The 13,859-nt window shown below is 42.0% G+C and overlaps 1 protein-coding gene across 2 annotated transcripts in view; it reads right to left on the bottom strand.

Annotated features, from left to right (window-relative positions):
• Positions 1 to 13,859, bottom strand: part of LOC127989645 (astrotactin-2-like) — a 463,909-nt gene that overhangs the window by 104,775 nt on the left and 345,275 nt on the right. For both annotated transcript variants that reach the window (XM_052591441.1, XM_052591440.1), the window contains one exon: positions 12,986 to 13,165. In XM_052591441.1, the coding sequence (XP_052447401.1) occupies positions 12,986 to 13,165 (180 nt within the window). The remainder of the gene's footprint in view (positions 1 to 12,985; positions 13,166 to 13,859) is intronic.

Below are 13,859 nucleotides of genomic sequence, written 5' to 3'. Positions count from 1 at the left end.
CTGACAAATTGATTTCCTGTTGGTTTCAATGTTCAATACCATGTACCTTTTCCAGTAAACACAGGAAAATGCAATCATCTTAATAAACAGCTTAATCAAGATATGCTAACCAAATCTGCATGATGGAAAAATAGCTAGAAGAATTATTGTTATTAAAGATCTGGTAAGCATCATATTGGATGTATAAAACAACATATGAAGAGTGAGTCCCAGGGGTCTGTACCATGATGGTGGCTGAACAAATTCGGGGTTACAGGCTTAGTTTTGAGTTGACAAAACCAAACCAGTCCGGCCAACTTTCTCTGTCAACTCAGGCTTGATCCCGAATTAATGGAGCAGGTGCACATGAAAGAGTGACCGTAATGAACAGCCAATCGCATGCCTTGAAACTGTGATTAACTTCTAATGAGAGAGTCAGTGTGTTTACTACCGAAGATTAAAAGATTTAACAATATGAAGAATTTAAACACATTTACAAGTGCAAACGATCCATCCATGAAAGAAGAAAAAATAAGTGCAAGTAAAAGTCAGTTTATAGAGTTGAAAATATTTATAGGTATAATAACACTTAAAAATCTAAGCCCATATGTAGTCTTGTTTAAAGCTATTGATTTATATTAATTTAAAATAAAAGCTTAATGATTTATTATTAAACTAATCTAGCTTTAGTAATAGATTAATGGTATAATAATATAAATCATATAAAATGATTATAAAAGACAATCATTTCTAGAAATCAGACAATTTTATCTTTAAAAATCTTTACTAGCGTCCTTTAATTTGGAGTAAGAGAAACTGGGGAAGTGGCTTTATTGCGTCAGAGATGCATCACTTTTCTTGAAGCTGATTGGTAAAATTTTGGTTTTAAGATCTCTAACCAGAACATAATCTGCCCCGGAGCAGATTAGCTATGGAGTGTAAGTTACTAAGGCAATGAATGCCTCTAAAAACCAAGCCACTTTCATGGTACCTAAAACCAAGGATTGGTGCAAACTCAACGGAAACTTAACCTGGCTAGCCAGCTAAACCAGCTTCATGGTACAGGCCCCTGGTCTTTTGTTACATATTTTTACTTTTAGCAAACACAGAAAGCTCTATGCACAATGCAATATATATTTTTGTCCTTCTGTAATGAACAATTCAGTGGAAGACCATCATGAGTGATTTATTTTCCTTTTTTATGTGATGCCACTTGTTTATGACTTGTTGCATAAGTCACTTTTTAACATTACCCATCATACTTAAGGTCAAAGGGCCTAGAAAATGAGTATTTTCTCACACCATTGTGCTTTTGTCAGGGTTTGATGGCAGGAGATTCTGAATTGACATTACTATCATAAGATATAAACATAATCATTGCATTGATGTTGGTATCAGTAAAATGAGTCCCAAATTTGTGTTTGTATTGTTCATGATCAGTTGTGTGCAATAAAATCAAGACCTGAGATTGTCTGTTCTTTTATGACTCCACCATCTTCGTTCACTGCAGCTTAATATTTTCCTAACTGTATTAAAGATCTTTGCCTCAGTATTACTGAATGAATGAATAAATAATCCATTACCAGGTCACCTGTTGGAAACTTTTAATTCACGAGTTCACCCTTACATCTAATCTGAAGGCAAATAGTAGGCATATTTTGGCGTGCTGTCCTGGGGGAGGGGTCCGGGCCCGGAGCATAGCCCGAACCCAAATGACTCCCCCTATCCCTAATTTGGGATAAATAGATTAGAAGTGAGGAGTTGGGGTGGAGGAGGGTTGCCGAAAAAACTGTCGTGGGACAGGAGGTAGGAAGACTGGATATATATACACGCTTGCGTGCTATTTAAGATGATTAGCTAGACGAGATGCACCTGTGCCAAATTGGATGATTATCTGATCGTGCTTCTCCCGAACTTTGTTAATAAAACCACATTTCACGAGTTCACCCTTACATCTAATCTGAAGGCAAATAGTAGGCATATTTTGGCGTGCTGTCCTGGGGGAGGGGTCCGGGCCCGGAGCATAGCCCGAACCCAAATGACTCCCCAAAAGAAGCTTAAAGCCATAGGACAGCAGCCAGAGAGATAAAATTTAGTTGCCCCCCAAAATATGCGTGTTGGGAAGAAAATGCAGAGCGACCGGGAGAGCCCGTGCAGTGTTCGACGAGAGCTGCTGCTCGCAACGTCTTACCCGCGAGCCCTCCGTGCCGCTTATGGGAGGAGCACGATGCCGGATATCAAGAAATGAGGGACTCTTGCTGCCTCCGAAGGGAGCTGCGGCTCTGCTGCACCGGAAGGGAGAGTCCCTCTTGCGGCTGAGTACGAGGCGCGGTTTGTTGCATCTGATGGAGGGCTCTCACTGCGACTGAAGGGAGCCAGCGACTGTATCCCATCGGGAGGGAGATCCCTGGCCGCCATAGAGTATGCAACATAACTCGGACGGGGGGTTCACACTGCGACCGAAGGGAGCCGTGGGTCTGCTGCACCAGAAGGGAGAGCCCCGTCAGATGCTGAATAGGCAATGAGATTCGAGCCGCGGTTTGGCGCGTCAGATGAAGGGCTCCTAATGCAACCGAAGGGAGCCAGCGGCTGTACCCCATCGGGAGGGAGATCCCTAGCCATAGTTGAGCATGCAACATAACTCAGATGGGGGGTTCACACTGCGACCGAAGGGAGCTGTGGGTCTGCTGCACCGGAAGAGGAGCCCTAGTCCGATGCTGAGAAGGCAAAGAGACGCGACTGTTGGAGGGACTCCCGCTGCATCCGAAGGGAGCTGCGGCTCTGCTGCACCGGAAGGGGGAGTCCCCCATTGCGGGTTTATGGAGGCACGGTTTTTTGCCTCTGAGGGTTCTCCCAGCCTCCGTAGGGGGTTCGCAACTCTGCAGCAGGAGTGCTGCCCCGGAGGGGAGAGCCCTGATTGACGCTAACTGGAATACGACTGTTGGAGGGACTTTTGCTGCGTCCGAAGGGAGCTGCGGCTCTGCTGCACCGGAAAGGCGAGTCCCCCTTGCGATGCGAGGCATGGCTTGATGCGTCTGATGGAGGGCTCTCACTGCGACCGAAGGGAGCCAGCAGCTCTATTCCCCCGGGAGGGAGAACCCTGTCCGCCCTTGAGCATGCAACATAACTCAGATGGGGGTTCACCCTGCGACCGAAGGGAGCCGTGGGTCTGCTGCACCGGAAGGGAGAGCCCCATCAGATGCAGAATAGGCAAGAAGATTCGAGGCACGGTTTGATGCATCGGATGGAGGGCTCCTGCTGCGACCGAAGGGAGCCAGCGGCTGTGTTCCCCCGGGAGGGAGATCCCGGTCCGCCATTGAGCATGCAACATAACTCAGACGGGGGGGTTCACCCTGCGACCGAAGGGAGCCGTGGGTCTGCTGCACCGGTAGGGGAGCCCCGTCCGATACGGAGTAGGCAAGAAAACGCGACTGATGGAGGGACTCTCGCTGCGTCCGAAGGGAGCTGCGGCTCTGCTGCACCGGAAGGGAGAGTCCCCCTTGCGACTGTATACGAGGCTTAATTTGATGCATCGGATGGAGGGCTGTCACAACGACCGAAGGGGGCCTGTGGCTCTGCTGCACCGGGAGGGATAACCCCGTCTGCCGCTGAGCGCGCAGCGCAACTCAATGACAGATGAAAGGCTCACACTGCGACCGAAGGGAGCCACTGCCCAGCTGCACCGGAAGGGAGAGCCCTGTCCGATGCTGAAATAGGCAAGGAGATTGTAACGATGGCTGGAGGGCCCTTACTTTGGCCGAAGAAACGATAACTGAGAGGCTTCTATTATTCAAGTACACAACATGATTTAAGGAGGAATATTTTTTTTTTTTTTTTTTTTTTTTTTTTTTTTTTTAAATGTCTGATGAGCAACAACCGAGGGCATCTATCGGATTATGTGAGAGGCCCCTTTTGAGCTGCTTAAGTTTAGGGCTGAAACGATTCCTCGAGTAACGCGATTACAAAAAATGATGTAGGCAAATTCCTCTGCTTCGAAGCCTCTTTTAATTTATTCTAAATCTCACGTCAGGTTCTTTCGCAATGATTTATTGTATTTTTTAAAATGTGACAACGCTTTTGCTTTTTTTTTTTTTTTTTTTTTTTTTGTTGGCGGAAGGAGACAAGCGCTGCGTCCGAAAATCACGTACTGCAAGGAGTCAGCAGTGTTTTGATTTGAGGACGTAAAGAGAACGTTGTGGCATGTGTCCATTGCAAGATAGAGCTAGCATACCACAACTAGGGCCCTACAATTTCCGCGATGCAGAAAACGTGGAGGGGATCGCGGAATCCAGTCACAAAAACGGAATTTACAGTTGAACGCGGAATGGCAAAGAACTTGCCAATTATTATTATTATTATTATTATTATTTATTTTATTATTAATTTTTTTTTTTTTTTTTTTTTTTTGAATGAATGAAAATAGGTAATTGCACTTACATCCAATTCACGAATTAATATCTCTAAATATTAAGCCGGAACAGTATTTAAATGTAAATCCTGCATGTTCTGTGTGTCTCTGTTAATGAATGGAGCAGGAGCGCGACTTCCTTTATCACACACACACTGAAGCGCGCGTTACGCTCACGGTAATTTCTGCGTCTGCGGTCTCACTAAATAAGGACTTGAACAACATCTCCAGAACTGCTCTGACAGTCAGTTCATGAGCATTTGACCATTTGATTTAAGTAAAACTAGCATCACATCACATACACAGAACTGAAAAGGTACGTCAACCCGACTAAATAAAAGTCCGGGGTCCTGACATTTTATCCTACCCATCAGATTTACTGTGCATGCGCACATCAGTATAATTAAGCAAAAACACATTTTATTTTATTACTCGATGGATTTTTTTTTTTTTTTTTTTTTTTTTTTTTGAGGCTCTTGCGGCAGCGAGAATTGCGGCAGTAGGGAAGGATGGAAAGGGCTCCTGCGGGAGAAGACACTGCTGCGGCAGTGGTGAAATATAGGTAGAGGCTCCTGCGGGAGCAGACACTGCTGCGGCAGTGGTGAAATATAGGTAGAGGCTCCTGCGGGAGCAGACACTGCTGCGGCAGTGGTGAAATATAGGTAGAGGCTCCTGCGGGAGAAGACACTGCTGCGGCAGTGGTGAAATATAGGTAGAGGCTCCTGCGGGAGCAGACACTGCTGCGGCAGTGGTGAAATATAGGTAGAGGCTCCTGCGGGAGCGGAGACTGCTGCGGCAGTGAGGAAAAAACAGAAAAGGCTCCTGCGGGAGCGGTCAATGCTGCGGCGGTGGGGAGATACAGAGAAAGCTCCTGCGGAAGGATGGCTGAAGTGAGGATTGACCGTTACAGATAGATTGGGCATGATAGGAGAGTTAGCTATGGTAGATTAGGAGTTTTAGTGAAAGGGGATGAGCTGGCGTTAGAGGGGTTAGCTGAAGAGGGTTCGAGATAGATATATATAAATAAATAAAATAATCGGCCTGACCACTAATAGGTCTTGGTACCCTCTGCCTTCTGGCAAATCTGGAGCTGGAGGCCACTGAACAGAAAAATGGTTAGTAGCATGAGGGAGCGGAAGAGTTGAGGGCGCGTTTACGAATGGAGGCGGCCTCACATTTGCTTCAGCTGCTGTAGCTGTGGGTCATGGGAGGGGGCTGGGGTGTGTGATGTCTTGACGAACCTGTGTAGCCTGCACTGCTAGCAAATGTAACAGGATGGAAATACTGAGATGTGCAGGCCCGTGTTGCAAGTAAAAGTAGCTTCATGCTTGCTTTGGCTGCTGTAGTTGTTGGCTGATTTGACAATTGCTCAAACCTTGTCTGAATTAATACGGTCCTGTTGGAAAAGCATCTTTTCCTCTCGTTTTGGCCTTCGGGCCCTTTTGAACAGCCTCCAGAGCAGATAAATTTGGGATGCTGTTTTCCTGTTGTAGTAAGGACTGTGAAAATAGAGGCTTTGAAACGATGTAGCATGTTTATGTTTAGTTTTATAAACCATTGTACCAATAGACATGTCTATAGCAGTAACGTTAATTGCAGTAATGTGATATTCAAATTCAAGCCGTTTCTAAAGACATTTACTTTGCATGCTTTTCATATAACAGTCCTAAAAAGATGATAGAAAATGTACTCACACTTGTTGTTCTGCAGCCAAACATGAGGCAGTTGCGTTTTTTTTTTTTTTTTTTTTTAATTCTGAATAATCATGCCAGTAAATGGTGAAATATAATAATTGATCCTGCCGGAATAATTGCATGAAACTTATGTCTGTATCATCTCAGTGAGGTTTAAACATGCACAGTAAAGCAAATGTAATGTCTTTAGACATTTCGGTGTGGATGACAACTCTGCAAGAAGCCTTTGCTTCGTGGTTAAAAAAAAGTGGCATCGTCATCGGACAGAGTTCAGTCATAACGCCGTTTAACAAATTTTGGCGTCTTCATAAGCGCATTCTATATATAACGTCTTTTAAATTGTTCAGATGAGCAAATCACGAGGTTGTCTTGCATGATTAGCATTTTAATTGTTTGGTCAGACGGTTCATATATATTCACGTTCATAAATCGGGGATTAAACGTGGAGTTTATCTTTTGTATGCTAAATATGTAAACAAGCATATGTGCACAGTACCTATAACTGCGCTTTACATTTTGCAAGATTGACGTGCTAAATGGCTAACTGACCCGGTTTACTCTCATCAATTTTGTTAAGATAAGATATATACCAGTTCATTGCGTTTACGAACGACATGTATCCGTTTAATCAACTCGACATGTATACCGGTTTAGTCCTTTCGTTCACGAATGAGAGCTCTCGATCTCTGAGACTCATATGAAACTCGTTCATTGTGGATGACAACTCTGAAAAATTCTTCATGAATGAGTGTAAACGGAGAACGATTCGTTCGCCTAGAAGATTCATTCGAAAAAACGATTCTTTCACGAACGACATGCCACTACAACAACGCACGGTCTTCGCCGCTAGTGGAGGCAGCATCGAACTGCGCCACGGCTGAAAAAGCGAGAGAGGTTTACTGCGGGGAGAACTGGAGCACGGCTGCAATCCAGCATTATAAGAGAGCCCGGTCCTGGCGAGAAAATCGTGTTGTCGAGTGAGGCGAGCTGAAGGATTTGCACGAGCCTTTGGCCACAACGTGTGGCTTGGCGAGAAGAGCAGCTGACGCGATGACGCTTGTTGGTGTTCAGCGGATAGATATCTTCGTCGGAAGGAAGATTGGGCCTGTGATAAGATGACGGACAGAGCGAACCGAATGCTGACAGAGCGAACCGAATGCTGACAGAGCGAACCGAATGCTGACAGAGCGAACCGAATGCTGACAGACGGTCTATGCCGAAAAAACTGTCGTGGGACAGGAGGTAGGAAGACTGGATATATATACACGCTTGCGTGCTATTTAAGATGATTAGCTAGACGAGATGCACCTGTGCCAAATTGGATGATTATCTGATCGTGCTTCTCCCGAACTTTGTTAATAAAACCACATTTAAAAGTAAATTCAAGACTGTACACACATTTATAGTCTAGTCACCATGATTTCAAAGAAGTTTGTCAAAGGGTATATTTACAATCCCAATATCAGTTACTCAATATGTGACCATAGTCTCAATCTAGTGCATCTATTATGGGTATTGATCCCTGGCTTTCAGATATAAGACATAAAGTATTTGTAGTTTGTAAAAAAAAAAAAAAAAAAAAAGTTGTCATTCATAACTGATCTCATAGTGAGGTCCTGAAAAAATTCAACCCTGAGAGGAAATATTCTGCCTGTGCTGGTTATGTATGTCATAGTATAATTGCTGGTGTTGTTTAGGGTTATGGAAGTAATACGATCATCCCGTTTGACCCCCCAAGCCTGGTTCATTTGACTAGTGATCATTCGATCTGTGTCTCGCTCGGGCACGGTTCATTTAGTCGTCCCTGGCCTGGTTGGAAGAGGTGGGCCAGAGCACAGTTCGTTTGGGCTCGGGCACGATATGCATGTAGTGTGAGCGCTAACTGTGCTGGAGTACAGAACAGTTACTGTTTTGGGTGCACTACTGTCATCATTACGACCGCAACCATGTATTATTACTACTACTACTACACTACACTTTTCAGTTAATTTAATTCAATCAAGTATATTCATGTTAATTATTGGTCTGGTTCTCACCTTATTGATGAACTGGAATTAGTCTCCAATTAAAACTGCAAATTCTTTCATTAGGGCCAGCTGCCTCTGTAATAATTCTCTTATACTTACAAGTGAAGATCAAGGCACGGCATAAATAACAAATTTATCAGGCAGAATATTAACAAGAGTGTGTTTCTCTGTTATCTGGCACATGATGTAATTGTGCTCCGGCCTGGGAAATTTAGTGCAAGTGTGATCTAATAAGTGATCTTGTTAAGTGTGATAACAATAGACTATTATTACAAATTGTACTATGTTTAATATTTTGTCTCAATTTAACATCCATCAATTCTCCAAATCGCTTATTTGTAGGGTTGTAGGGTCGGTTATATTAAACTTTGTTATTATATTATGTAAAATGTAATGTAAATGTAAAATGAGCAAGAAATGACCATGCACAAATAAAGCTGCAGTATGGAGGCCTACTAGAAGGCCCTATGTAGTTTAAGTGAAGAAAGGATCTCTCTAGTTCAGGCAGACCAAGGCATGACAGCCGGCATCAGCTGACGCTCAGAGTCTGAACCCCTCAGAGAAAAGCCTGTCAAAATAATGTTCAGGACCTCTACAACATCCTTAATAAAACATAGTGCTCCTGACTGAACTTTTCATTGGGGAACAATTTTGTTCTTCTCTGAAAGAGGTTTATTTGTTTTAACAGTGATTTATCGAGATGCCTTTTTGGATGATCCATTACTATATGAGCTTACGAGTCGGAATAAGGAGAGTTTTAAACATTGATTTGTAGGTGTTTGCTCAATGGTGAGGTTTAAACTGGATAAAGTACATATATGCCCTGTCCGATTTCCAAATGCTTTCAGCTAATAATATATTTTTTGATTTTTAACCAAAAATATCCAGCTTTAAATGTCCAATATCAGTCTTTATTTTTACCGAAAAGGTGGACACTATCAGAGGCCAGTTCTTTTTACTACACATACACAACTTGCCACAGCCTGCATGCAATACTTTGTCCTTTCACAGAAAGTGCTGTCCAAAATTATTTAAGGGCAGATGACATGCCTTTTTTTATTATTTAATCTTCCACGAGGTTCACTTATAAATGTTAGGTTAGTTTTTTAACAATCAGTTAAAACTTAACCATCTAACCCAACACTGGGGTCCTTTGGAAGGCTGTGCAGAGACAAACACACAGTCTGTCAACTTGTACATTCCTATTGCGAGAAGTGGCTCAAGCATGTGGAGTAAGTCAGAAATAGGACAGGACATCTATGTACTTCATGCAGTGTAAACATCACCATTGAGTGCCATTATAATGGATTCTATTTTGCTTTATATTGATCTTAGGGCAACAACCAGTTGAACTTGCAGGATGTTTTAGTGGCACAATTACCTCATGACCATCCTGGTTCCCAGGTTGGATGGTCTTCCTGACAACGTCAAATTCAGGCTTGGGTGATCTGGTCTGAGGCTCTTAGGGCCCTGACAGTTCCCCTCTGTCCAATTCTAACTAAACACACAGTACCTACAGTACAGTAGTATAAAATATATATAAAGTAATTTGGAGGATGAGACTTTAGAATAGGGAACACATATTCACTACTAACTGACAGTTGTCCTTCAACAAATGCCAAATTTGCTGCTTTTTAATAGTAAGGTAGTAGTTTATTTTAGGTTTGGGGTAGGGTTAAGGGAATTAGAATATGGTCATATCTTTTTAAAAACATTTCACATCTTGTTTCATTATCATGTCATAAAAAGCACTCCTTAGGATATGAATCAGGAGATCAAGCTCACAGAGAAAAATATCACATCTTTTTGACCGCTTTTTGCTTTCAGGAATAAAACTGCTCTGCACACATATGTAGATATATCAGCATGATTGTGCCAATGAGAGGACATGACCTATTCTCATACCACACTCCTGATGTGAAAATGAGGTCTATGCCTGGGCCTTACAGAAGCATTACATTAAAATCCTTCGATCTTTCAGGGTCATGTGGCTTCCTACCCGAAGGAACTCCACATGAAGCCAGAGCTTTCCCTATCCAATCTTTTTTTTTTTTTTTTTCTTATCTCAAGAAATATCTGCGTCCACACGAAACCACAAAACGATGTAATATACATACCAGACCAGCATGTAGTGCTGTAATTGTGCCACAGATATACACTAAAATGGAGATGATGACTTGGACTATGCTCATAAACCTTGCGCGCAGTATACAAAAGAACATGGAACAATACATTTATTAATCTGTGATAATGTTAGTAAATAAAAGACAATCGTTCAGTGTTTGTTCATGTTTTTGTTGCTGTTACGTGATGTAGTGGTGTCAGACTAGGGGTGACACGTGGGCTGAGGATGTCGGCATTTATACAGACTCGCTGTCCAGACGAAAACAGAAGGGAGGTGTTTTCAGATTTATCCACTCTGGGACCCGGTTTCCAAAAGTTTCACTCTCCCAAAACGGATCAGTGTGAATGAAACGCCTATACGATTCCACAGTTTGAGAACCATTTTAAACCTTTCCCAATATGCTGATCTTCGCAATATATTGCTCACCATCTACAGCAATCTCTCTATACACCTTTCTGTTTAACTGTCTCTTGCAACCAGAGATGTGCAAAATAAGAACTTGTTATTCTTTATTTATTTTTCACAATAGTAGGAAATAAATTGAAAATGCAGTTGTTTTGTCCAAAAACACCCCCGCCAATTTTATTCAGTAGTATTATGTCAAAAATACTGTTTGGCATTCATGAAAAGATGATCATATTATGATGGAAATGTGGTTTAAGCTGACTAAAATGTTTGTATGCAATGTTATTTTTATTTTATTATTATTTGTATTTTTTTCTCCACAAGTTTTAATCATTTTGGTTTCAATGGTTCTGTTTGATAGTACAATTTTGGACTGTAGAAAATACTGATGTGTTGATTAGCTCTACAGTGTTTCCCAACCCTGTCCCTGGAGGCACATTTTCAAATTCTTCCCAATCAGATCGGGGAGACATCCAAAATGTGTACTATTGATGTTCCCCCAGGAACAGAGTTGAGAAACATTGGTTTACTGAATCCTGTACAACATTTCTTATGCATGAAACTATTATGGAAAAGGGCTCAGTGCACAAGTCTGTGTAAAGAACTCTGTGGTGATTCAACATCTAGAAACTACTGTATTTCAAACCAGGAATGACAGAAATGTTAGTGAATTGCAGTAGGGAATTGCTCTGTTATTTAACAGTTGATTATATTTTATTTTTATGGTATATAGACCTACTTATCTATGATTGCAGAGGTTGCTAATCCTGCTCCTGGAGAACAACTCTCCTGCAGCGTTCAGATCCAAATCTCCAGGTAGAGGTTTGCTACCCCAGTTCAATGGTTCCCAACCGCATTCCCAGAGCCCCAGACACTGCGCATTTTGCAAGTCTCCTTTGTCTGACACCCATTTCAAGTGCACAGTTTGTGATTGCTGTTTAATAATCATTTGAAACCCATTTGGCTACTATAGTAGTAATGGAAAGATTTATCCTGAACTCTCTCATGAAAACTATCCCATAACAATTTTTTAAATATGTAAGTAAACTATTTAAAAAGCAATATGTTTATGACATTACGCTGTACACACGTCAGACAAGCAGTTTGAAATATGGATGGATGGAAGATTCAGCTGCAGGAGCCATTTTCTGGTGAGATACCAGAATTCATTTAACACAACCCTCACAGTACATTATGGGTATTCTCTAGCCACTGAGTGTACATCGATTGTACGTTTGTTCTTTCGATGCATTATGGGATTGAATGAGTGCACTCGATAACATTCACTCTGGCAGGAGTTCTCAACTCTGGCCTTCGAGGTCCACTTTTCTGCATAGTTTAGCTCTAATCAAACACAACTCTACAAGCTAATTTAAGGGCTGCGTTTACACTTGGCATTCACATGCAATCACCATGATCTGATCAAGCAGATCGGATCATCAGTCAATCAGCAGATGGCATGTTTACACTTGGCAACATCAACTGACTTATCTATTTGAATAGTTGATCGCATCTCTTTCCTGTGCAATATTCAAATAAGTCTGACACTTTGTCTACTCTGAGACAAAATACTGTAGAACCCATTATAATCAGTGTCGGTGTCTACAATGGATGTGGTGCAGTGCGACACGACAAATACCCAACAGTAAAGTGTTGCCTCGTCCTATTTCTGACGTGCTGACACAAAGTTGCGGTGCAATAATTGTCACGTCCGGTGAAGGTATGGTGTTAAGTGTTCATTTCTCATTAACGATCCACGGCCTGGTGACCTCCATTTTTCTTCTGACAGTTTGGGAGAGAGCGGGGCAGGGTTTTGCATGATGTCAGTCTGCGAATGCGGACACAATGGCTGGATTGCATTTACATTACAATGAGATCCGATCACAGTATGTCCCCGATTACCTCTGGACCAGGACACACTGATGGGATAACATTTCGATCAGAAGCGCGTTTACACTTGACATTTCAATGTGCATGTGGACAACATCCGGATACAGGTCACATGCTAAGCAAGTTTGAGCAAGTTTGGAACTAGACTCTGCAGGAAAAAGGACCTCGATGGGCATCCCTGCCATAGGCCTTCTGGATTGGTATTCGTTGTGTCAGAGTTGGTTGTTGACTCAGAGGTCATTCATACTGTATGAGTATACCATATTTAAACAATATGAGTGAACTCAAATCTTTCACATGTCCAGAACCCACTGGTGTAATATCTGATGTTCAGCACAGAGCATTTTACAGCAGGAACATAAATGAACAAACCCCATGAAATAAAGTGAGTTTGTTTTATTTGTCTGTGATGATTCCTATCTTGACCTTCTCCTTGACTCTTTTACCTCCGTCTTACCTTTCTGGTACTGGAGCCAGAGTTGTTGCTGGGACTTCTTGCTGGGGAAGTAGATGTTGCAGGTGAGCTCAGAACCGTACAGTGCTTCAGAGATGTAATGGCTGCCGTACTGCTGAATAAACGCAAGCAACTCATCCCGTGTGCTGTCTGACGTCAGGGATTTCAGCACCTTTGAGAAATCTGTCCAAAGCACCAGCACACATACAGAAACAATTAATTTCTTATATTGAGAAAATCTTTGATTTATGATTGTTATATATTTCTTGCCTGTCACCAGACCTTTTAAGAGGTCAGTGAAACTTGCTGTATTACGCCTACAATTCCAGTACTTTGACAGTGATATAATGCCTTTTCCATTTTTCAGTGCCATTGTTCCAGAAGTGTTTTATCTCATTCATTTTCAATGAAAACCTATCCAGCTTATTTTTAATGTAAAAGCAGGCACGGCCATTTTTTAACCTGAATGTGCAAGGCTTCCAGTTTCAGCCGCTTCCAGTTATTATTGCAGTATAAAAACAGGCCGTTACATTGCTTGATGTTACAAACTACTTTTTATCATCACGTTATTAACGTAATCATTCACACATATTTTACTGTTTAACACTTAATTTTATTAAGTTATTTATCTATAACAAATATTGAAAATGAAAATCTCAAACATTCACTCAACAAGAGAATATTAGGTCTTTGTTTAGTCTTCCTCATGCTGTTCTAAACTGGTGTGTGTGATTGACTTTCATCTGTGGACCACAAAATATATTTTGAAAAATGTCCCTTTTTGTCCAATCTTTGTCATACTGACTTTCAAAATATGCTAAATAGTGCCTTATCTGTTTGTGCTACTGACCAGTTCTTCTTTTCTAGAGTGTATAGT

The sequence above is a fragment of the Carassius gibelio genome, chromosome A5, assembly GCF_023724105.1.
Source record: "Carassius gibelio isolate Cgi1373 ecotype wild population from Czech Republic chromosome A5, carGib1.2-hapl.c, whole genome shotgun sequence".
NCBI lineage: Eukaryota > Metazoa > Chordata > Actinopteri > Cypriniformes > Cyprinidae > Carassius > Carassius gibelio.
Note: the sequence above shows the minus strand (reverse complement) of the source record. Positions and strands in the feature narration are given on the sequence as shown.